This window comes from Aethalodelphis obliquidens, unplaced genomic scaffold, assembly GCF_003676395.1.
Source record: "Aethalodelphis obliquidens isolate GAN/ISIS:26980383/991018 unplaced genomic scaffold, ASM367639v1 scaffold1, whole genome shotgun sequence".
NCBI classification, from domain to species: Eukaryota; Metazoa; Chordata; class Mammalia; order Artiodactyla; family Delphinidae; genus Aethalodelphis; species Aethalodelphis obliquidens.
This window is the reverse complement of record NW_020837945.1, coordinates 45,282,282-45,307,299: the sequence shown is the minus strand read 5'-3', so window position 1 is coordinate 45,307,299 and position 25,018 is coordinate 45,282,282. Positions and strand designations below refer to the sequence as shown.

Here is a 25,018-nt window from a genome sequence, read left to right as displayed (position 1 = left end):
CACTTCACTCAGGTTTGTTCTCTTTATCTAAAATTATATTGATATATTTAGATTCCTTTTTGTTTCCTCCAGCAGGTAAAAGCTCTGTCTTTTTCACTACTCTATTACCAGTGATTAGAAGAGTTGGCACCCAATAAATATTCTCTGAATAAAATAACGAATAAGTTAATGAATAATTGTATCCAAAATAGCCCATGCCGCACCATATTGGGAAATACTGGCCTACTTGTTTGTTGCTCCCAGTAGACTGGAGCCATCCAATGAGCTTCTCAAGAGCACTGAGACCTTTTTTTCTCTATCTCTAGGTTTTAATAAGTAGTAGTGTCTGACACCTAGGTGATGCTCAGTAAATGTTTCTATGAAAACAAAACAAAGTAAAACAAAACTCTTAACCTACCTTAGCTAGTTGAGTAGCTGAATTTCACAAAGAAGTCTAATTTCTTTCATTAGAATCAGTTTCACAGAATGTTTTACTCCCTTCAACATATATTCCAAATATCCAAACCTTGATTTTGCTTACAGCAAAATTTTACCTATACTTTTCTACTTTACAGACTGTAAGATAAACACTTTATTAAAGGCACTTTTTGTTTCTTCCTGATCACCAATACGAACCTGACATTGTAATAAAGTTGGAGGTGGGGTGGTAAGTTATTACTGGCACAAACTTTCCTTACCAACATCTCATGACTCTTTCTTTTGGCAAAGGAATGAAATACAAACATGTTAGGGTTAGATGTGACCTTTCTTGTTTTGTAGTACAATCTGAACTTTTCAATCTTTTGTGCAGAGGAAAATATTGAGGCTTAAAGACACTGAATAACTTGCACAAGACCCTGTGTCAAGTAGCAGAATATACAAGCAGGTGGAGAGGCAGCTATCATATTGGTGGCAACTGTAATAGTCGAAATCTTGGAGAATGTATTACTTGACAAGTAAAATGCAATTCTGGGACTGGAGAAACAGTTCTTGTGTATTTATTGTCTATTTGACTGGCCTGAATCTACTCTCTGACTTAGAGTCCATGTGGACCCATCAAAATTATTTGGAAGGAACCCTCAATATTCTGGAATATTTAAAGATGGTTTGTGCAGGCCCAGTACTTTGTGTTATAGATTCTATGCTGTTCTAGAGTCCTTAGCAATGTCCCATGATAAAATAAATTTATGTTTGGGAATTTGTTTGATATCCTGATTGACTTCTATTATTCCTCACTGGATTTATGATTTATTTGAGATGTAGTTAGTATACCTACATTTAGTGGTTACCTAAGCTGGGAGATAGGCACTTCATTCTTTCTCCTTTTGGTTCTTCCATATCATCATGAATTCAAACTGTAGGGCCCCATCTTCTAGAGTGTGGTTACTGCATTGTGTTTATCATTTAACCACAATTCTTATCTTTTTATAGAAGGTAGCACTTTCTCTTTTGGATATGTATTTAATGACACTTGTGTATACATCACCTGTTACAAACTGCTACTATCCATGGTACTAATAGCTACAAGTCTGTTCTCTAACTGATGGCTTCTATTTGCTTCTTGGAGAAAATGTATGTGCTAAGCAAATGGTTTAGCTGGATTAATCTCTTTCTATATCAGTTGCTTCTTAATAGGTTAATGAAATTGTGATGTGTGTCAAACAGATAGGTTCAACTTTTATCTGACACACTTTCTATATAATACAGCTTTTAATCATTTAACTTTGAAGCTTATAATAAAAGTAGTTATATGCACAGGTATGAAAGAGCAAAAGTGTTTCCAAGAACTTTATCATATGTATCTCTCGGCAATAAAACCTATAGGTAAGATAAAAATTATGCATATTAAGAATTTATTAAAGAATCTGATGAAGATTTTGATCTATAATTTTGCATTACTTGCAACTGAGAGTCAGTGCATTTATTTCTCAGAACCCCAGGATAATCTACTAACATGACTGTATAAACCTATACTGCATCTTTATCTTTGTCAGTATTATCTTTTATGCAATATGATAGTCCTTAGGGAGCATTATTTGCTAGCTATCTCTTAGCCACTTAAGGGTAATCTTGGAACAATTACCGTGTATTTATGGGAATGAGGCATTCATTTATTTATTGCCTTTCTCTTAAAAATCCCATAGCATTTGCAAGAAGATAACAGTATAAATACGCCCACTTGTCTTTGCGGGAATTACTCCTTTCCCCATCTCCACCACCCACCTCAGCATCACCACAACACCCTTATGTGGGGCTCATACTTACAAGTTAAAACTACAATGATCATTGCCACTCAAAAGCATATTGAATCTATCCTTTCTCAATTAGCCTTTCTTTTCTTTTCTTATCTTTTCTCTCGTTCTTTTTCTTTTTCTTAAAATGGAATAAGGACCTTCACCTAGGAATCATACAAATTGGGCTACGTAAGGGTCACTGGTCCCAATTTTACACAAGATTGTTAGAGATGTAAAGCAATCACTGTGTTAGTTGTTTGAATGTCTTTGTGAAATAAACTGAGTATTTCAAACTGGCAGACAAGTGCCATAGATTATCTTATTAAACCTCTTCAGTTGATTTAGAATAATTCCTACTACTTCATAGGGCCAAATTACATATAATATTATATAGATAGATAATAAAACACATAGGGATACATGAATAATTCACAGAATGTGATTTATCAAAGGTAGAAAATAAATATCTGATCTGAATTTATTGTTAGATATTTATTTCCAGATATTTCATGCATAAATACTCATACGAGGACTTCAACAGCATACTTAAATTATTTTAAATGCTTTGCAAAGGTTCATAATCCAACTTTAAAATTATCTTTTTCATTCCAGAGAGATATAAAACAGAAGGAATAACTTGAAATGTTCATGCTAAATTAATGACAAGGAAGCCAGAAAATATAAAAGAAATAATTAATATGTTGTTTCCTCTCTCTCTTTTAGATTAGTATTTTTGCTAGGTATTGTGGCATATCTGGATCTCTCCAAATTTTACATAAGAGGTAGTTCATTCCACTCATTTAAATATTTTCCTTATTTTTAAAAAAGTATTGTGTTATTTTATTCAGATTGTCATTTATTTAATGCTATTTAATTCAGATAAGGCAAAGTGTAAAACTCTGACTTATTCACTGTGATACAGCAAAATAAAAAGCAAAGAAACAAAAAATCCCATGGGTCTGTCAAACAGACAGACCTCAGTTTGAACATCAGTCATACCACTTACTATGGGTTAGAGGTCCTTATGTGGGTTAATTCACCCGTTTGATATTCAATATCCTTCAGTGAATACTGAAGGTTCAGCAGATATGCATAAGAGTTGCCATGAGAATGAAATGGTAAACTATAGTACCAATAACAGCTACCATTTAATGCGGCTTACTATGAGTCACATGCTATGCTAAATGCTTTATACATTTATAAAATTAAACCTTACAGCATTCCTATTGGGTAGGACTTATTTTGGCCCCATTTTACAGTGTGGAAGTAAACAATAGAGATGTTAAATCATCTACCTAAAACTTCACAAGACTTCAGTGGTAGGAGTGGAATTCTAACTGATGTCCATCTGTTTCGTTACCTACTGCTGTGTAATAAACTATCCAAAATGGAGCGGCTTAAAACAACAACCATTTTATTATCTCTCATGATTTTACGGGTTGATTGGACTGAGCTGGGTGGATACTTTGCTCCACAAAATATCATCTGCAGCTGCAGCCATCTGGCAGTAGAAGTAGGGGCTGTAACGTCTGAGATGGTTCTTTACAAAGTTGGCACTCAGTGCTGACTATCTGCTGGGAGCTCTTGTAGAGCTGTTGTTGACTAGAATGCCTCAGTTCTCCTCTTTGCAGTTCTGTGTGTGGCCTCACCATATGTACTGGCTTTGCTCAACATTGGAGACTAAGTTACATGACAGAGTGTTCCAAGAGGATAAGGTCCAGTGTACAAATATGTAAGATGCTTCAACTTGTATCACACTTGTTAATGTCCCACAGGCCAAGGCTAGTCACATGGACAAGTCCACAATCAATGTGGGAGAGAACAACACAAGGGCATGAATACTGGAAGGTTCTACTAAGGTCACTAAAGTAACAGCCCATGGCAACAGCTGAAATCAAAAGCAAACTTTTGTGTCCTCCAAACTATCATGGCTATCAGTAATTTTCTGCTCTCCTTGGATAGCATGTTGGCCAATGCATTGTGAGAAGGACTTTGGAGTTTCAGACACAGAGTCAGTTAAATGTTTTTGGTAAGCTTTTACACTTTCCTTCTTCCAAATATAACATGAAATTTCAATTTCATCTAAATGGTTTTAAAAGAAATTTCAGTTTTACAAAAGAAAAATGCCTCTCAAAGAGATTATTTTTATGAGTTTATAATGCCGTACTATATTGAGTTTTATGTTATAACTCATTAGTGAATAAAATAAGGAGAAATATTAAGTTATGCCTTATCATTATTCAAATAAAAGCGAATATATTGTAATCTATTTCTTAGATGATATGATTAGTTTTGGATTTCTGAGGAACTTTTTTCCCAAAGGAATGGTTTTGATCCCACTATTTCTGTAAAAACTGGATTTTTATTTCAGAAATTGTAATGCTTTTCTTCATTTTATATAAATTGAAATAATACAGCTCTAATGGCATTTATGTAGGTAGGTTCCATAAAGAACTTTTTATTTAAAAGTTTTCTTTAGATAAAGCATTCTATATTTGTATATGACATTTATTTACAAACAGAACTATTTTACCTTAATGACCCCAAATATTTTAACTGTTTCTCCTATTAATATTGAAATTTAGGCAGGTTCAGAAGAAGTGAATTGCTTACAGAAATTAGGAAAAAATATATAACCCTTTACCTTGATTTATTATTTCAAGTTAAATTAGCAAATGATTTACAGGTAATAAAAAAACATTTCAAAGCTGTTTGGTGACCAATGCAAACTCTGATAATGTCATAGACTAATATCAAGACTCCAAGGGACAATATCTGAAGATGATATCTGAACTAAGTTATCCCCTAAATGGCTGTGATATTGCTATTAAGCTTTTTTTTTTTTATTTAAGGAATTGAGACAGATATATAAAAGAAGAATATCAGTACTTACTTTTTGTGACAACACCTTCTAAGCGAATGATATTTGGGTGGTCAAACTGACCCATGATACTTGCTTCTCTTAAAAAATCTCTTCTTTGCCGATCCATGTGGCCACCTTTCAAAGTTTTGATGGCAACTGGGATCTCTCTTTTCCCTGGTGTTTTCAAACGCCCACTACAGACTTCTCCAAATTCACCTTAAAATATGAACAAAAGTAGTTAGTTGTTTAAACAGAATACTTATATTCCAGAAAAATTGAATTGTCACAAAGTACCATCTTTTTGTTTTTTAAGATGATGACTCTCAAGTGTGCCATTTTTACACAGAGATCTCTTCCTTAAAAATTAAACTTGTAATGACAATATGTCTGATCAGCATCATTTGTAATGAATAATGAAATGCATTTTCATATACTGTACCACAGGAACTTCCATTGATAGATATCCCTGATCTGCTGAGAAATTATGACAGGCAGAATGGGTGATGCTAATGCAATTCTACAGAAAAGCAATCACTCCATAACATTTCCTGTTCCTGTTCTCAATACTGATATACGGGCCAAATTCCTGCTCTTTTCAGGGAATCCATCAGGCATATGTAGTTGATTTGATTGCACAGGCATATGTCTGGGCTTCACTGCCATTAGAAATCAATGCTAGGGTCAACTGGTATATGAACATATTGAAAAGACCACACTATAATTATAGTTAATTATAATTAACTATAATTACTTACTATAGTTGAGTTCACACAGGTTAAATTACATGTCACATGGTTTGAATACAAATACAGTAAGACTATCTACAGTTCAGCAATGGCTCCAATGGATAGATTAAAAAACAGCCAAATATTTATCATGAATTTACTACATATATATCCAGTGCTAGAGTGCTGTGGATTTCAAAGAAGTATAAGAGCTGGTCTTTGTTCTTTGTAGCTTATAATCTAGAAGGAGAATTTAGATGAAACATTGAAACACTTAGGAACCTAAGAACCAATCCATGCAAATGTTGTATTATTTAAGTAAGAACAATGGGAGCTGCAAGACTTCCTGGAGGAGGTGGAAACTTTTGCTGGACCTTGAATGATGGTTAGGATTCAGATATTCAAGAAAACTAGCAACATTCCAGACAGGAGTATATGGAGTGAGGGAAGTGAAGACAAAGTTTCAATGGTCAGAAACAGTAAAGAGAATGACACGGACGTAGGGCAGTAAGGAGACAAGGTTGACTAGAGGGGTTATTGAGGGAAGGACGGTCAGAGACTTCTCAGTGCAATGCAGTAAATTCAATAAAGCTTGAGATTTCATATTTAATTTTTCTATGGTCAATTCCCTGCATTTACTTAAAAGCATGATGCTTGATCCCCAATTTATTCATCTATAAGTGAATATAATAATGAAACCTTTTGTAATTCTATAATGTTCCTTCCCCATAAGGATACTGGGAAGATCAAAAGTGATAATGCATATAAAACTGCTTACAAACTGTAAAGTACTATTTATGTGCTTTAAGTTATATAAATCTTTGGAAATGTGAAAGAAATAAAAATTAAAATATCTTCAGTTGGTTTATTAGCTAGCAGTTCTGGCCAGTAGCTCGATGCTATGTAAGTTTAAGTGTAGAGGATCAAATTAAATTTTTGCAGCATCACAGATTATCCATATTTTCTTTGAACCAATTCATTACAGTCAACTAAATGTTGACTATTCATGAATATTAATTATATTTCGGTATAGATGTTAAGATGTTTTTCTAAATGAAAAAAAAACTAGAAAGGAAATAAGCCAAAACTTTGCCTCCTAAATTATGTGTAAACACGTCCATTACAAATAAAAAGCAGGACGAGGGGAAGACGGCGGAAGAGTAAGATGCGGAGATTACCTTCCTCCCCACAGATACACCAGAAATACATCTACACACAGAACAACTCCTACAGAACACCTACTGAACGCTGGCAGAAGACCTCAGACCTCCCAAAAGGCAAGAAACTCCCCACGTACCTGGGTAGGGCAAAAGAAAAAAAGAAAAAACAGAGACAAAAGAATAGGGACAGGACCTGCACCAGTGGGAGGGAGCTGTGAAGGAGGAAAGGTTTCCACACACTAGGAAGGCCCTTCGCGGGCGGAGACTGCGGGTGGCAGAGTGGGGGAGCTTCGAGGCCGCAGAGAGCGCAGCAACAGGGGTGCGGAGGGCAAAGCGGGGAGATTCCCGCACAGAGGATCGCTGCCGACCGGCACTCACCAGCCCGAGAGGCTTGTCTGCTCACCCTCCGGGGTGGGCGGGGGCTGGGAGCTGAGGCTCGGGCTTCCGTCGGGGCACAGGGAGAGGACTGGCGGCGTGAACACAGCCTGAAGGGGTTAGTCCACCACGGCTAGCCGGGAGGGAGTCCAGGAAAAGGTCTGGAGCTGCCGAAGAGGCAAGAGACTTTTTCTTGCCTCTTTGTTTCCTGGTGCACGAGGAGAGGGGATTAAGAGCACCGCTTAAAGGAGCTCCAGAGATGGGTACGAGCCGCGGCTAAAAGCGCGGACCCCACAGACAGGCAGGAGAAGCTAAGGCTGCTGCTGCCGCCACAAAGAAGCCTGTGTGCGAGCACAGGTCACTCTCCTCACCTTCCTTCCGGGTAGCCTGTGCAGCCCGCCACTGCCAGGGTCCCGGGATCCAGGGACAACTTCCCCAGGAGAACGCACGGCGCACCTCAGGCTGGTGCAACGTCACGCCGGCCTCTGCCACCGCAGGCTCGCCCCACACTCCGTGCCCCTCCCTCCCACCGGCCTGAGTGAGCCAGAGCCCCCGAGTCAGCGGCTCCTTTAACCCCGTCCTATATGAGCGAAAACAGACGCCCTCCGGCGACCTACACGCAGAGGCGGGGCCAAATCCAAAACTGAGCCACTGGGAGCTGTGAGAACAAAGAAGAGTAAGGGAACTCTCTCCCAGCAGCCTCAGAAGCAGTGGATTAAAGCTCCACAATCAACTTGATGTACCCTGCATCTGTGGAATACATGAATAGACGACGAATCATCCCAAATTGAGAAGGTGGACTTTGAGAGCAAGATTTATGATTTTTTCCCCTTTTCATCTTTTTGTGAGTGTGTATGTGTATGCTTCTGTATGAGATTTTGTCTGTATAGCTTTGCTTCCACCATTTGTCCTAAGGTTCTATCCGTCCTGTTTTTTAAAAAATTTTTTTCTTAGTTATTTTTTGATTTAATAACTTTATTACATTTTATTTTATTTTACTTTATCTTCTTTCTTTCTTTCTTTTTTCCTTCCTTCCTTCCTCCCACCGTCGCTCCCTCACTCCCTCCCTCCTTTCTTTCTTTCCTTCTTTTCTTCTTTCTTTCTTTGTTCCTTCCTTCCTTCCTTTCTTTCTTTCTTCCTACTTCTACTAATTCTTTCTCTCTACTTTTTCTCCCTTTTATTCTGAGCCGTGTGGATGAAAGGCTCTTGGTGCTGCAGCCAGGAGTCAGTGCTGGGCCTCTGAGGTGGGAGAGACAACTTCAGGACACTGGTCCACAAGAGACCTCCCAGCTCCACATAATATCAAAGGGCGAAAATCTCCCAGAGATCTCCATCTCAATGCCACCACCCAGCTTCACTCAACAACCAGCAAGCTACAGTGCTGGACACCCTATGCCAAACAACTAGCAAAACAGGAATACAAGCCACCTATTAGGAGAGAGGCTGCCTAAAATCATAATAAGTCCACAGACACCCCAAAACACACCACCAGATGTACACCTGCCAACCAGAGAGACAAGATCCAGCCTCATCCACCAGAACACAGGCACTAGTCCCCTCCACCAGGAAGCCTACACAACCCACTGAACCAACCTTAGCCACTGGAGACAGACATCAAAAACAGCAGGAACTACGAACCTGCAGCCTGCAAAAGGGAGACCCCAAACACAGTAAGATAAGCAAAATGAGAAGACAGAAAACCACACAGCAGATAAAGGAGCAAGATAAAAATGCACCAGACCTAACAAATGAAGAGGAAATAGGCAGTCTAGCTGAAAAAGAATTCAGAATAATGATAGTAAGGAGGATCCGAAACCTTGGAAATAGAATGGACAAAATGCAAGAAACAGTTAACAAGGACCTAGAAGAAATAAAGATGAAACAAGCAACGATGAACAACACAATAAATGAAATTAAAAGTACTCTAGATGGGATCAATAGCAGAATAACTGAGGTAGAAGAACGGATAAGTGACCTGGAAGATAAAAGTGGAAATAACTACTGCAGAGCAGAATAAAGAAAAAAGAATGAAAAGAACTGAGGACAGTCTCAGAGACCTCTGGGACAACATTAAACACACCAACATTCAAACTATAGGGGTTCCAGAAGAAGAAGAGAAAAAGAAAGGGACTGAGAAAATATTTGAAGAGATTATAGTTGAAAACTTCCCTAATATGGGAAAGGAAATAGTTAATCAAGTCCAGGAAGCACAGAGAGTCCCATACAGGATAAATCCAAGGAGAAACAAGCCAAGACACATATTAATCAAACTGTCAAAAAATTAAATACAAAGAGAACATATTAAAAGCAGCAAGGGAAAAACAACAAGTAACACACAAGGGAATCACCATAAGGTTAACAGCTGATCTCTCAGCAGAAACCCTACAAGCCAGAAGGGAGTGGCAGGACATACTGAAAGTGATGAAGGAGAAAAACCTGCAACCAAGACTACTCTACCCAGCAAGGATCTCATTCATATTCGATGGAGAAATTAAAACCTTTACAGACAAGCAAAAGCTGAGAGAGTTCAGCACCACCAAACCAGCTTTAAAACAAATGCTAAAGGAACTTCTCTAGACAAGAAACACAAGAGAAGGAAAAGGCCTATAATAATGAACCCAAAACAATTTAGAAAATGGGAATAGGAACATACATATCGATAATTACCTTAAATGTAAATGGACTAAATGCTCCCACCAAAAGACACAGATTGGCTGAATGGATACAAATACAAGACGTATATATTTGCTGTCTACAAGAGACCCACTTCAGACCTAGAGACACATACAGACTGAAAGTAAGGGGATGGAAAAAGATATTCCATGCAAATGGAAACCAAAAGAAAGCTGGAGTAGCAATTCTTATATCAGACAAAATAGACTTTAAAATAAGGACTATTAGAAGAGACAAAGAAGGACACTACATAATGATCAAGGGATCGATCCAAGAAGAAGATATAACAATTGTAAGTATTTATGCACCCAACATAGGAGCACCTCAATACATAAGGCAAATACTAACAGCCATAAAAGGGGAAATCAACAGTAACACATTCATAGTAGAGGACGTTAACACCACACTTTCACCAATGGACAGATCATCCAAAATGAAATAAATAAGGAAACACAAGCTTTAAATGATACATTAAACAAGATGGATTTAATTGATATTTATAGGACACACCATCCAAAAACAACAGAATACAATTTTTTCTCAAGTGCTCATGGAACATTCTCCAGGATAGATCATATCTTGGGTCACAAATCAAGCCTTGCTAAATTTAAGAAAACTGAAATTGTATCAAGTATCTATTCCAACCACAATGCTATGAGACTAGATATCAATTACAGGAAAAGATCTGTAAAAAATACAAACACATGGAGGCTAAACAATACACTACTTAATAACGAAGTGATCACTGAAGAAATCAAAGAGGAAATCAAAGAATACCTAGAAACAAATGACAATGGAGACACAACGACCCAAAACCTATGGGATGCAGCAAAAGCAGTTCTAAGAGGGAAGTTTATACCAATACAAGCCCTCCTTTAGAAACAGGAAACATCTCAAATAAACAACCTAACCTTGCACCTAAAGCAACTAGAAAAGAAGAACAAAAAAACCCCAAAGTTAGCAGAAAGAAAGAAATCATAAAGAACAGATCAGAAATAAATGAAAAAGAAATGAAGGAAACGATAGCAAAGATCAATAAAACTAAAAGCTGGTTCTTTGAGAAGATAAACAAAATTGACAAACCATTAGCCAGACTCATCAAGAAAAAAGGGAGAAGACTCAAATCAATAGAATTAGAAATGAAAAAGGAGAAGTAACAACTGACACTGCAGAAATACAAAAGATCATGAGAGATTACTACAGGCAACTCTATGCCAATAAAATGGACAACCTGGGAGAAACTGACAAATTCTTAGAAATGCACAACCTACCAGGACTGAATCAGGAAGAAATGGAAAATATGAACAGAACAATCACAAGCACTGAAATTGAAACTGTGATTAAAAATCTTCCAACAAACAAAAGCCCAGGACCAGATGGCTTCACAGGCGAATTCTATCAAACATTTAGAGAAGAGCTAACACCTATCCTTCTCAAACTCTTCCAAAATACAGCAGAGGGAGGAACACTCCCAAAGTCATTCTATGAGGCCACCATCACCCTGACACCAAAACCAGACAAGGATGTCACAAAGAAAGAAAACTACAGGCCAATATCACTGATGAACATAGATGCAAAAATCCTCAACAAAATACTAGCAAACAGAATCCAACAGCACGTTGAAAGGGTCATACACCATGATCAAGTGGCGTTTATTCCAGGAATGCAAGGATTCTTCAATATACGCAAATCAATCAATGTGATAAACCATATTACAAATTGAAGGAGAAAAACCATAGATGCAGAGAAAGCTTTTGACAAAAGATGCAGAGAAAGCTTTTGACATCTCAATAGATGCAGAGAAAGCTTTTGACAAAATTCAACACCCATTTATGATAAAAACCATGCAGAAAGTAGGCATAGAGGGAACTTTACTCAACATAATCAAGGCCATATATGACAAACCCACAGCTAACATCATCCTCAATGGTGAAAAACTGAAAGCCTTTCCACTAAGATCAGGAACAAGACAAGGTCGCCCACTCTCACCACTCTTATTCAACATAGTTTTGGAAGTTTTAGCCACAGCAATCAGAGAGGAAAAGGAAATAAAAGGAATCCAAATCGGAAAAGAAGAAGTAAAGCTGTCACTGTTTGCAGATACATGATACTATACATAGAGAATCCTAAAGATGCTACCAGAAAACTACTAGAGCTAATCAATGAATTTGGTAAAGTAGCAGGATACAAAATTAATGCACAGAAATCTCTCACATTCTTATATGCTAATGATGAAAAATCTGAAAGTGAAATCAAGAAAACACTCCCATTTACCACTGCAACAAAAAGAATAAAATATCTAGGAATAAAGCTACCTAAGGAGATGAAAGACCTGTATGCAGAAAATTATAAGACACTGATGAAAGAAATTAAAGATGATACAAATAGATGGAGAGATATACCATGTTCTTGGATTGCGAGGATCAACATTGTGAAAATGACTCTACTACCCAAAGCAATCTACAGATTCAATGGAATCCCTATCAAAGTACCACTGGCATTTTTCACAGAACTCTAACAAAAAATTTCACAATGTGTATGGAAACACAAAAGACTCCGAATAGCCAAAGCAATCTTGAGAACAAAAAACGGAGCTGGAGGAATCAGGCTCCCTGACTTCAGACTATACTACAAAGCTACAATAATCAAGACAGTAGGATACTGGCACAAAAACAGAAAGATAGATCAATGGAACAGGATAGAAAGCCCAGAGATAAACCCACACACATATGGTCACCTTATCTTTGATAAAGGAGGCAGGAATGTACAGTGGAAAAAGGACAGCCTCTTCAATAAGTGGTGCTGGGAAAACTGGACAGCTACATGTAAAAGTATGAGATTAGAACACTCCCTAACACCATACACAAAAATAAGCTCAAAATGGATTAAAGACCTAAATGTAGGGCCAGAAAGTATCAAACTCTTAGAGGAAAACATAGGCAGAACACTCTATGACATAAATCACAGCAAGATCCTTTCTGACCCACCTCCTAGAGAAATGGAAATAAAAACAAAAATAAACAAATGGGACCTAATGAAACTTAAAAGCTTTTGCACAGCAAAGGAAACCATCAACAAGACCAAAAGACAACCCTCAGAATGGGAGAAAATATTTGCAAATGAAGCAACTGACAAAGGATTAATTTCCAAAATTTACAAGCAGCTCATGCAGCTCAATAACAAAAAAACAAACAACCCAATCCAAAAATGGGCAGAAGACCTAAATAGACATTTCTCCAAAGAAGATATACCAAACACATGAAAGAATGCTCAACATCATTAGTCATTAGAGAAATGCAAATCAAAACTACATTGAGATATCATCTCATACCAGTTAGAATGGCCATCATCAAAAAAATCTAGAAACAATAAATGCTGGAGAGGGTGTGGAGAAAACGGAACCCTCTTGCACTGCTGGTGGGAATGTGAATTGGTACAGGCACTATGGAGAACAGTATGGAGGTTCCTTAAAAAACTACAAATAGAACTACCATATAACCCAGCAATCCCACTAGTGGGCATATACCCTGAGAAAACCATAATTCAAAAAGAATCATGTACCAAAATGTTCATTGAAGCTCTATTTACAATAGCCCGGAGATGGAAACAACCTAAGTGTCCGTCATCGCATGAATGGATAAAGAAGATGTGGCACATATATACAATGGAATATTACTCAGCCATAAAAAGAAACGAAATTGATCTATTTGCAATGAGGTGGATAGACCTAGAGTGTGTCATACAGAGTGAAGTAAGTCAGAAAGAGAAAGACAAATGCCGAATGCTAACACATATATATGGAATTTAAGGGAAAAAAAATGTCACGAAGAACCTAGGGATAAGACAGGAATAAAGACACAGACCTACTAGAGAACAGACTTGAGGATATGGGCAGGAGGAAGGGTGACCTGTGACAAAGCGAGAGAGAGGCCTGGACATATATACACTACCAAACGTAAGGTAGATAGCTAGTGGGAAGCAGCCACATAGCACAGGGAGATCAGCTCGGTGCTTTGTGACCGCCTGGAGGGATGGAATAGGGAGGGTGGGAGGGACGGAGACGCAAGAGGGAAGAGATATGGGAACATATGTATATGTATAACTGATTCACTTTATTATAAAGCAGAAACTAACACACCATTGTAAAGCAACTATACCCCAATAAAGATGTTAAAAAAAAATTTAACCAACATGCTTGTAGCAAATTGGGGAGCAATTTATTCAAGGAAAACAAATTAATTTCTGTAAGAACAATGAGATCTGTTTTGCTTTAACTCGTCCTTGATCTTTGCTCTCCATGCCAGTGGTAGCTTTGAAAAACAGCCCACATCCCTGGTACCAGAAGGAGCAGCATGGACTGGGAGGGCCTTCAAAGCCTCATTCCCAAAGAAATGTCATTGTTTTACATGTCTGGTGGTCCCCTGGAAGACCTCACTTGAAAGGCCTGCCTTTGACCTGACTGAGAGCTGTCTAGTAAGAAAAGCTTTTCCTCACGGGTCATTTCTGGAAAACATTTTCAGGCAAATATTTTAACATGGCAGTTGCATGAGGCAATGGATAACAGTTGGGGGCAAAAAACAGCCCAACTGAAAAGTTTAAAAAGAAAAGCTGATGAATGAGATGTCCACAAAGACTTTGAAATGTTCCAATGTATTCCTGGGAAACTGGAAGACCACAAGACATATTCCTGGAAATCTAGGAAAATAACTGTTAGCATTAATAAATGAGTTCAGCAAGGTTGTAGGATATAAGATCAATATTATTTCTACATACCAGAAGTGAGTAATCCAAAAATGAAATTAAGAAAACAATTCCATGTGTAACAGCATCAAAAGAAATAAATACTTAGGGAAAAATTTAACCAAGTAAGTGCAAGATTTACACTGAAAAGTATAAAACTGTTGAAAGAAATTGAAGAAGATCTAAATAAATATAAAGACATGCTGGATTCATGGACTGGAAGATAATCTTATTAAAATGTCACTACTTCCCAAATCGACTTATGGTTCCATTGCAATTCCTATGAAAATCCCAGCTGCCTTCTTTCCAGAGATTGCCAAGCTAATTCTAAAATTCATATGGCAATCAAGGAAACAGAATAACCAAAACCATGTTGGTAAGGAACAAAGCGGGAGGACTCACACATCCTGGTTTCAAAACTCAGTTCAAAGCTACTGCAATCACAGTGTGGTACTGGAATAAGAACAGACATGTAAATCAATGGAACAGAATTGACAGTATAGAAATAAACCCTCATATGTATGGTCGATTGATTTTCAACAAGGGTGCCAAAACAATTCAATGTGGAAAAAACAGTCTTTTCAAATGATGCTGGGACAACTGTACATCCACACACAAAATAATGAAGCTGGACTCCTACACTTCACACCATATATGAAAATTAATTCCAAATGGTACAAGTATCCAAATGTAAGATGTAACGCTATAAAACTCTTAGAAGAAAACACAGGAGTAAATCTTTATGACCTTGCATTAGACAACAGTTTCACAGATATGATACCAGAAGCACAAACAACCAAAAGAAAAATAGATGAATGGGATTTTATAAAAATTAAAATTTGTGCTTCAAAGGACACTATCAAGAAAGTGAAAAAACATGTAGAATGGGAGAAAATACTACAAGTGGGAAGAATAAGATGCAGTTGGCAGAAGAAAAGTATAGTAGTTGCTAGGTATGACAATCTCAAAATTTTGAACTATTACAAATAAAACAGCCACTCTAAATCACGGCAAAGGGCAGACTCATGTTATGTTTGTTTTTAGGGTTTATGCCTTTCTAAATCTGAGAAGCTGCCAGGATTCTAGTACATAGCAAAAAGTGATGACAACACCCTGAAGTATGTAAGTTTTTGTGTGTACACAGCTATCTAAAGGAAACCAATGCTAGTTGACTGGGGGAGCATTAGGGCAGCTCTGTGACCGCAGCTCAATTTGCCTTCATAGTGTGGCCACACCTCCCTCATTGATATTCTCAACAATGGGGTAAATAATTCAATAGGGATAAGGCTTTGATTTTCCTCTTATTCTCTCCTAGTGCTTATGTTCTTGTTACAATATTGATGTACCACAGATAAGCCAGCATGTGAATGTGCTCTGTTTGGTTAAGTTATATAGCCTTTATACATTGTAGAGTCCTTCAGTTTCTAAAATCATGGAGCTTGTATTGTTAGAACCAATGAAGTGACTAAAAGAATTTTTAAAAATAAGCCATCAGTCTGGACCTGCATAGGTGAATGAAGGAGAAACACTTTAAAGTCAGAAAAAAAAAGTATACTTAACATTTAGGATTATCAACCACTGCTGGTTTTCCATAATATATTTCATTCCTGATTTTATCTGAAAGAGATGTGATTACTACCACCATTCAAAAAGTGGTACTTTATTAATTAATAAGCTCTTGGCTCATCTTTGAGGTAGATTTCGGATTTAAAATAGACTACCACACTGCTAATTATTTCATCTGATGTTTGTCAATAACACAGAGGCTTCATTCAAGAAACCTACTGACTTATAATTACCTGAAACCCGGTGATGAATCAAGGTTTTGTGGGGCCTGAACCTCATCTACTTTGGGAAATCCTATCTAATAAAAACATGCAAAGTTATAAATACAAAAATCGCTAGGACCCCTCTCAAGACCTTGGAAGGGACCTCTGCAAGTGAGGAGCCCTGAAGCCTAAGCTTCATTGGATTCATGATAAATCCACCTCAGCTGGGGCCCTTTTCCAAACTTTTTTAATGCAGGCAACTTATAAACACCCCAGTAATATGTCATTATAGGTAGTAAAATGACTTAACTCGAGGGTGGCATCTTCCCTTGGTGGCTTGCCTTTGGAAAGAGATGCAATAAAGCTTATGTCTCACCATGGCAAATGTTTCCTGAAGCAAATTAGCTTTGTCTATTAGAAAGACTTAGCCCAAAACAAAGACTTACTATACTGTGACAATCTTTTGAAAGTAACTGTGAATGAGTTTTAGGAGTACAGTACTAATTTATTTCCAACACCAGATAGTTCTGATTCTTTCACTACCTTTTTCTGTCATTTAAGAGGAACACAAATTCAAAAGGAACAAGTTGGTGCCTCTTCCATTACAAATCTTTTCTAACCTACCACCCATTTTCTACTTCATCACCCCCCTCCCTCACCTTGTTACCCTGCTGCATAGATGCTAGAAGGCTCTCATATATGCTTTCCCATCAACATCCATCTTTCTCCTTCCAGTATGAAAGCTTATTGGGGACAAAGTCCTTGCCCTATGTGTCTTTGTGTCCCCAGCACTTAATACAGTGCTGACACACAGTGGACATGGCACTCAGTGAATGTTTTGGAATGAATTCATTAATTTTTAAACTGTGATTGATTGATTTCCACAATGTATTTTCCTGTGTTGCCTACATAACTATAGTGAAACTCTGATTCTTATAAGGAACCCTTGGTGTTATAGGATGTTTAGGAAAGGTGGTGAGTTTTTAAAAAAAAAAAGAAATAAAAAGCAGTCTAGCAAGTTTTATATATACATACATACATATATATATATATATATATATATGTATATATATAGTTAAAAAAATAAACAAACAAGCAAACAAAAAATGCTGACTAGAATGTGGTCCCTAAGTTCAGTGTATGTGATATTGGGGTTTTAGAAATCTTACATAATTTGACATCAAAACAAGAATAGTTTTTTTTTTTTTAACTTAATGATGCTTTCAACTTATTGGAAGTTAAATGTTCTTGTGTTCACAGGAGAAAGAAGCCATAGTTTTCCAGTTTTGTTTGTTTGTTTGTTTTGCGATACGTGGGCCTCTCACTGTTGTGGCCTCTCCCGTTGTGGAGCACAGGCTCCAGACGCGCAGGCTCAGCGGCCATGGCTCACGGGCCCAGTCGCTCCGCGGCATGTGGGATCTTCCCGGACCGGGGCACAAACCCGTGTCCCTTGCATTGGCAGGTGGACTCTCAACCACTGCACCACCAGGGAAGCCCCAGTTTTCCAGTTTTGTTTGTAATGTTTTTAATTTTTTAAAGATTTTCTCTTAGACATAAAAAATTGGCAAATGATAGAAATTTTCAACATTTTTCTATTGAGGCTGTGAACCTTGAGAGTAAAGGTATATGTATGTGTTTAAATTAATGTCCGATATATCCAGGCCTACTAAGATACTTGAAATTCCTTTTCAGATCACTCTGGTTTGCTTTAATGAATATCTAGAACAAAACAAATATTGTTTCTTCTTTTATTTTGCCTTAATAAATCTGATAGTACATATAAAGATTCAGCAATATTTTAAAACCTCTCACCTGCCATGAGCCCAGATTGCAAGTGATTTTCTGTTAACATTTCATAGTAATTCAAATAAACTTTTGAATATAGTGAAATGAATAGCAAACTCTGTTGGTATTTTATCAAGACAGGCAGAGTGGCAATTTACTTTGGTCTTCTGTTGTGTGAAATTCATGTAATCTTATTAACACCAGGCAGGTATTTTCTTCATGTCAAGCTTTGCATGATCAAGCTGTTATCACACTTATTTCAGTGACACTAAATATGGCTGCCTCAATTAAAGATCTGAGACTCCTAGTGCATTCTTTAGGCATAGTGTAAAAAATTCAGTCATAGAATATATTAAAACTCTTATCTGTGGTAAGCCTGGATGAATCAGACAAATCAGCCAGAAAGGAAAAAATATTTTAAATTAAAGCATATTTTAAAATATTGCCAAAGACTGATCCATTATATGATTGCCCTTGTAGCAAGAGTGGAGGCCCTGTATGTAATCATAGGTAAGAGAATTTATTCCTTAATAAAATGTGAAATTTTATATATACTGTTTAGTCCATCATTAACTCATCAACTATAGGAATATGGTGTTAAATACTTTTTCTTCCCTTTACCAACACAGTGTCACCATCATTATTACAAAGCTAGCACTTATACAGTGCTTATCATGAGCCAGGTCTAAAAACCTAAAAAATATTTTAATCTTGACAACAAACCTTTGAGGTGGGTACTGTTATTATCTTCACATTACAGATGAGGAAACTGAGGCATATGAGCTAAGTAACTTGTCCATGGTAACGTAATTACAAAGTGGTAGAGCTGTAATTTGAATCTAGGCAATCTGGCTCCAGAGTCCATGCTTATAATCACTATTTTCTGCGGTCTGAGATATTTATCATTGTTAATACTTGTGTTAATATGCTAAATTCCCAGTTAGTAACAATGATGTCTTCAAACTCACTACTGTATAGTGTTCAAACACATTAACTGGATATGCACAGGTAGATGGAATGATAAAACCATATATTAGGAATCCTTCACTATAAAATGGAGACCTCGCTTAAATAGGTTGTATATTAGATGGTCTGGAAAAATCACTACAGTCTATCTAGTTTCAAGAGAGTCAAGAAAAATATATCTAGGATAATTGATCTTCTGCCACTGACAGCCCACGCACTTGCTAACAATCACATCTCTCTCCCTGGATGGTGTTAAAACCTTTCTGGACAAGTAATTTTGTTGTATGGTATATAGGGTTATATTAAATTAGAATTGGATTTTCCACATAAAGCCTATATCGTTTAACTAAAACTGTGGAGGAGGGTAGAGGCAACAAGGGACAATCTGTCTTGGAGGATTATCATATCGACAACCCCTGGAGGCTTTCTGAAAGTTTGCTCCCCCTGTTCTGAGATTCTGGTACTCCCTTACCTCCAACCCCTTGAGAGTCACTGAAGCAGAAAGCCATGCTCCTGATGGTTTTTTAAAACATACCTCTCCCCGTGTCCTCAAGTCCATTCTCTACGTTTGCGTCTTATTCCTGCCCTGCCCCTAGGTTCTTCAGAACCATTATTTTTGAGGGGGAAGGGTAAGCTGGGACGAAGTGAGAGAGTGGCATGGACATATATACACTACCAAATGTAAAATGGATAGCTAGTGGGAAGCAGCCGCATAGCACAGGGAGATCAGCTCGGTGCTTTGCGACCACCTAGAGGGGTGGGATAGGGAGTGTGGGAGGGAGACGCAAGAGGGAGGGGATATGGGGATATATGTATATGTATAGCTGATTCACTTTGTTATAAAGCAGAAACTAACACACCATTGTAAAGCAATTATACTCCAATAAAGATGTTAAAAAATAAATAAAATAAAACATACCTCTCAGGTGTAATGACATGCTTCTTTCATCACATTTGCTGTTTCCCTCTGACGGGAACACTCTCTACAAGTTGTTCCCCTTCCTCCCTTGTCTCCACCCTGCTCAGTTCTTCTCTACGTGATGGCTTCATATAAGCAGCAAATGCCAAGCTTTCCCCTCTTCAGAAACTTACTCTGATGAACCCATCTCATTTAGTCCCCCACCAACATCAGGTCCCTCCAAATGAGACAGAAAAAAATAGCAGCTCTACAATCAGAAGCTGGCCTCGCTCTCAGAGCTAGGCTATGTTATTCTCCTATCAGACATTATACCAACCTCAACCTCAACCAGGTTACTCTGAGACACAATAAAATGAGACGGAGCAAGGCTACTGCATAATTTTGCCTAAGCACAGAAAAAAGGCAAGGTCACATTGCCCAAAATACTAAACATCTCCTCTCTTGGCTAAAATGAGTGACTGCTACTTCTCTACCAATTAAAACCTTATTCTTGTTCTAGCCTCCCTTCCCTGTAGATAAGACTCACTGAGATACTATGGTAGAAGTTCTAAAACTAAGGACCAATATTATGTGCTGTTTGACGGGGGAACAGGGAGGGCCTCAAATGGCTTTACCATGGGTTCTTCTCCTCACTCTGCTCCCACAGATAAGGCCAAACAACCCGCCTTATCAAACGGATAAGATGCAGTTCCTCCTCATCCCTGAGTGACAGGTTCTCCTGCCAGCCTGGGGAATGATTCAAGCAAGCCAGTCACATCCTGCTGAGGGTATCGGGGGTATCCTACCCTCTTGACACTACAAAGCCTGTCTCCCACAGCCCCCGGTTGTCCACTGGGTTCCCAAGTGTAGCCCAGGTGGTCTTGTGTGGCATATGGTGTCCCTCCTCCCCCCCGCCCAGGCTGTAAGTATATGGAATGAATAAGTACCTGTTAATCTCACCTGTTCAGTGTAAGGCACTGTGTATTTGGCCATCACAGGGTGATGGAGGCACCCAGTAGGAGGCCATGAGAACAGATATTCAATTGCAGATTTGCCATTGCTTTCTGACAGCATTTAATCCAGAGCAAACTCCTGCTTTCTTGGACTCCCTGCCACATCACCCAACCAAAGCCCAAGTGCTATAATAGGTTCTTTCTAACACCTTCTTACTGACACACACTAGAGTTCCCCATGGTGTGTGTTTTCCCTTGCTGAAATGAGCAACAAATCCAGCTTTTTCAACTATAGTGTGTTCCTGGGGTCTTTGGCTTGAGAGCATTAGTATAACATATTTACTGTATAGCACTTTTAACTATGTGAAATTATCTTTGAAATTCATTTTTAATTAGTTTACTCATTTAGTAACTATCCCTCCATTTCAACACTTCCCCTTAATTCCATCCAGTCAACTGTAATCTAAGTCATGATGGCACAGGGATTAACTGTCTCTATTTCCTATTGTACTCTCAGTGCTTAGTACATAATAAGCACTTCTTTAATATTTGCTGCATGAATGTGGGGAAAACACAACTCTAGACTCAAAGTTGGGATATCTTAGAGAGAGTAAAAATTTTCCAATTTTTGCTCTTCTTTCATTGTATACAGTTAACCTCAATACCTTCTGTATTAAGTTAAAAAAAATTAACTACAAACAATCCAGTTTCATTTCTGAGTATAAAGGCAACAGGAAGAATAGTTTAAAGTGTCATATAAGGAGTAAAAAAAATAAATAAAGTGTCATATAAGGAGTTAAAAAAGAAGAGGCATAGAGGAAAATCATATAACAGATTTTTAATTCAGTTCTAGAGGGATTTATTAGTCTCTTGAGGTCTTAAGGTAAATTCCATTATTATTATCAGGAAGGTCACACACCCCACTGCATTCACTGTCTGTCATTCAGGGATGAAATACCAGAATCCTTATGACTAATTCTGTCTGGTTTCTTCCACATATGAAAGAGAACACAGCACACCTCCCACATATGAAAGAGAACAATATCTTTTTGAAAACATAATCTCACACCAGTTGAAATGATATTTGAATGTTTCTGATTCAACTTCACAGAAAGGTTCAACACAATGCAAGACTTCTCGTGTTTAACAAGGCTTGTCAATAGGAAGAGTCCACTAAGACATGGAAGAGGACAGGTTTACAAGTTAGGGCTTCTATTTCTGGCATCACCACTAATTTGTTTTGTGGCATTAAAGGAAGTCATATTACTTTTTCCTGCTTTAGTATCATTGTGGATAGTTTAAATACTTACCACCTATTTTCTTGAGAGATAAATGTGTAAATTTTTACAAAGCTTTTTAGTCTAAGAAAAATTCCATGTAACCACTGAGTCTTTTAAAATTATACTGATACCATAGAGAGTATGTTACATATGTCACTCTAAGTATCCTTCACTGCTGGGTTCTTAAAGCCTAAGCCAGGAAGCAGGATTTCTTTAAGACAGGAGAATGACTTCCTTATCAAACAAGGGGGTAAGGATTTCTTTAGTGAATGAGGTCAGTAACGCATTATCCATTTTTTCCCACACCACATTCCAAACATCAGACAGCCTCTTTTTCTTTCTGAGCAAGTTTTTATTCTTTTCTGCTAAAACAAACTCCCAATTATAACTCTGTCCTCAAGAAGATTAAAGTTTTCTCTATCTCTGACATCATAAAGTCCAGTGTATTACTCACTTATTGAATACTCTTATTCATATTATTTTGACTTTTCAAACTCACTGTTACCTCTACTCCTAGAACACTTTTTTAATCCAGTATCAGCCTCTACCACAGGCCTCTCATACCACCTGCTTTCTTCCCTCAAGGCAGATTGAAAAAGCTCTTTAGACTAAAAAATATTTGCATTTCAAAACTCTGCTTGATGCTTTTTAAAAATTTATTCTCTATGCTGCCATCAGAAGGACCATTTTAGAAATAAAATCTAATTTATAAAAATCTCTGTGACCCAGAGAAAGTTACTCAATGCCTTTGAGTCTCCGTTTCCTTATCTATAAAACGTGACTATCTGATTTGCAGAATTATAAGAAGTAAAAGTACCTAGCACTGCCTCTGTCAGCTCCTACTGTTACTACATATTTTCACTAGCCTTGCGGCCACCCATTCTCTGCAAATGAAACCTAGGACCGGTTCAAACACCTGCCAGTCTCTCCTCCCATAACCAGGCTGCTGAGCACTCTGCATTGGATAGAAGTGTTACTAGAAATATATAGTTCTTTTCTCAGTATAGTCCCTTTTCAGTACACACACTATCTCAGGGTAATATCTTTCACTACCACCAGCTACTGCCTTTACATTGTTCAGTTCCAAATCTACGCTTGCAGCTCAGACTTCTCTCTTGAACTCCAGACTTGCATAACTACCTAGATACCTTCTAAGGGCAATCCTATCATTATCTCCTATAGTAGCTGGCTTGCACTATTATTAAAAAATACCACAGATTGGGTGGCTTAAACAACAGAAATTTATTTTCTCACAGTTCTGAAGGTTTGGGAATCTAAAATCAAGGTGCCAGATGATTGGTTTCCTGTTGAGAGCTCTCTTCTTGGCTTGGAGACGGCCACCTTCTCACTGTGCCCTCATGTCCTTTCCTTGGTGAGGCCATGGAGAAGGAAGAGATCTCTCCCTCTTCCTCTTCCTATAAAGTCACCAATCCTATCATGTTAGGATCCCACCCTTATGATCTCATTTAACTTTAATTAAAACCTAGAAGCCCTATTTCCCCATACATTCACATTGGGGATGGGGATTTAACATATAAATTTTCAGGGTTGGGGGGACACAATTCAACCATAATCTCTCTTAAAACCTGCTTTTCTGTCTTTATCCCTTAATTCATTTAGTAGCTCCAAAGACGTTCACATTCTAATCCACAGAATCTGTGACTATGTTACCTTATACAGCAAAAGGGATTGAGATGTGATTATCCTGGACAATCCAGTTGGGTCCAATGTAATCATAAAGGTTCTTATAAAAGGGAGGCAGGAGGGAGAGTCAGAGAAGGAGATGGGATGATGGAAACAGAGGTAAGAGAAGTCAGAGAGAGATTTGAAGATGTTATGCTGGTGGATTTGAAGATGGAGAAGGGAACTTGAACCAAGGAAGGCAGGAGACTTTTAGAAGCTGGAAAAGTCAAGGAAACAGATTCTTCCCTGATGTGCCCAGAGTGAATCAGCACTGTCAGCTCCCTGAGTTTAACCCAATGAGACTGATTTTGGACTTCTGACTCCCAGAACTGTAAAATAATTAATTTGTGTTTTATTAAGCCATTAATTTATAATAATACATGGATGGCTTTTAGCTAAGAGTTAGTTCTCAAATATTAGTTTCCATTTTAGGCTGGATAGTATCCTCCATTTAAGCATGATCCTTTATTACTCTCCAATGCCCCCCTTTTATATTTTTCTATTAACAACACTTCTCTCATTAGCTGTAAGTTTTTATTCATTCATTTCTCCATTACACTGTGAAAATTTTGAGCACAGGGATTTTGTCTTCATTTTAATCCCCAGTGTCTATCATCATGAACAGCATGGGTCTAATGTTTCCTGACTGCATTATTGGACTGACATCCTCATGACAGACACCTTCATCAGTATTGAATCCTCTATGTGAAAGTACACATTAAAAGTTTTCAAGTGTTACTTGAGTGGGCAAGCGTGAGACAGTATCATTTCCCCCAGCATGTATGATTTCCTGCACTAGCACAAATAAGACATTTTGGAATTCAGTCAGGCAGTAAACATAATCAGTATTCACAGCAGAGGACTTGTGTTTAGTCAAGCATGACTAAGAGAAGCTAGTAGACTGTCAGCTGTAGTGGTCAAAATGTTTTCAAAAA

General features: G+C 37.8%; 1 protein-coding gene across 1 annotated transcript in view; it reads right to left on the bottom strand.

Moving 5' to 3' along the window:
- The window catches only part of EPHA6 (EPH receptor A6), an 861,061-nt gene that overhangs the window by 216,524 nt on the left and 619,519 nt on the right, over window positions 1-25,018 (bottom strand). Inside the window, exon 11 of the mRNA XM_027102862.1 lies at window positions 5,107-5,292. Within this exon, the coding sequence (XP_026958663.1) occupies window positions 5,107-5,292 (186 nt within the window). The remainder of the gene's footprint in view (window positions 1-5,106; window positions 5,293-25,018) is intronic.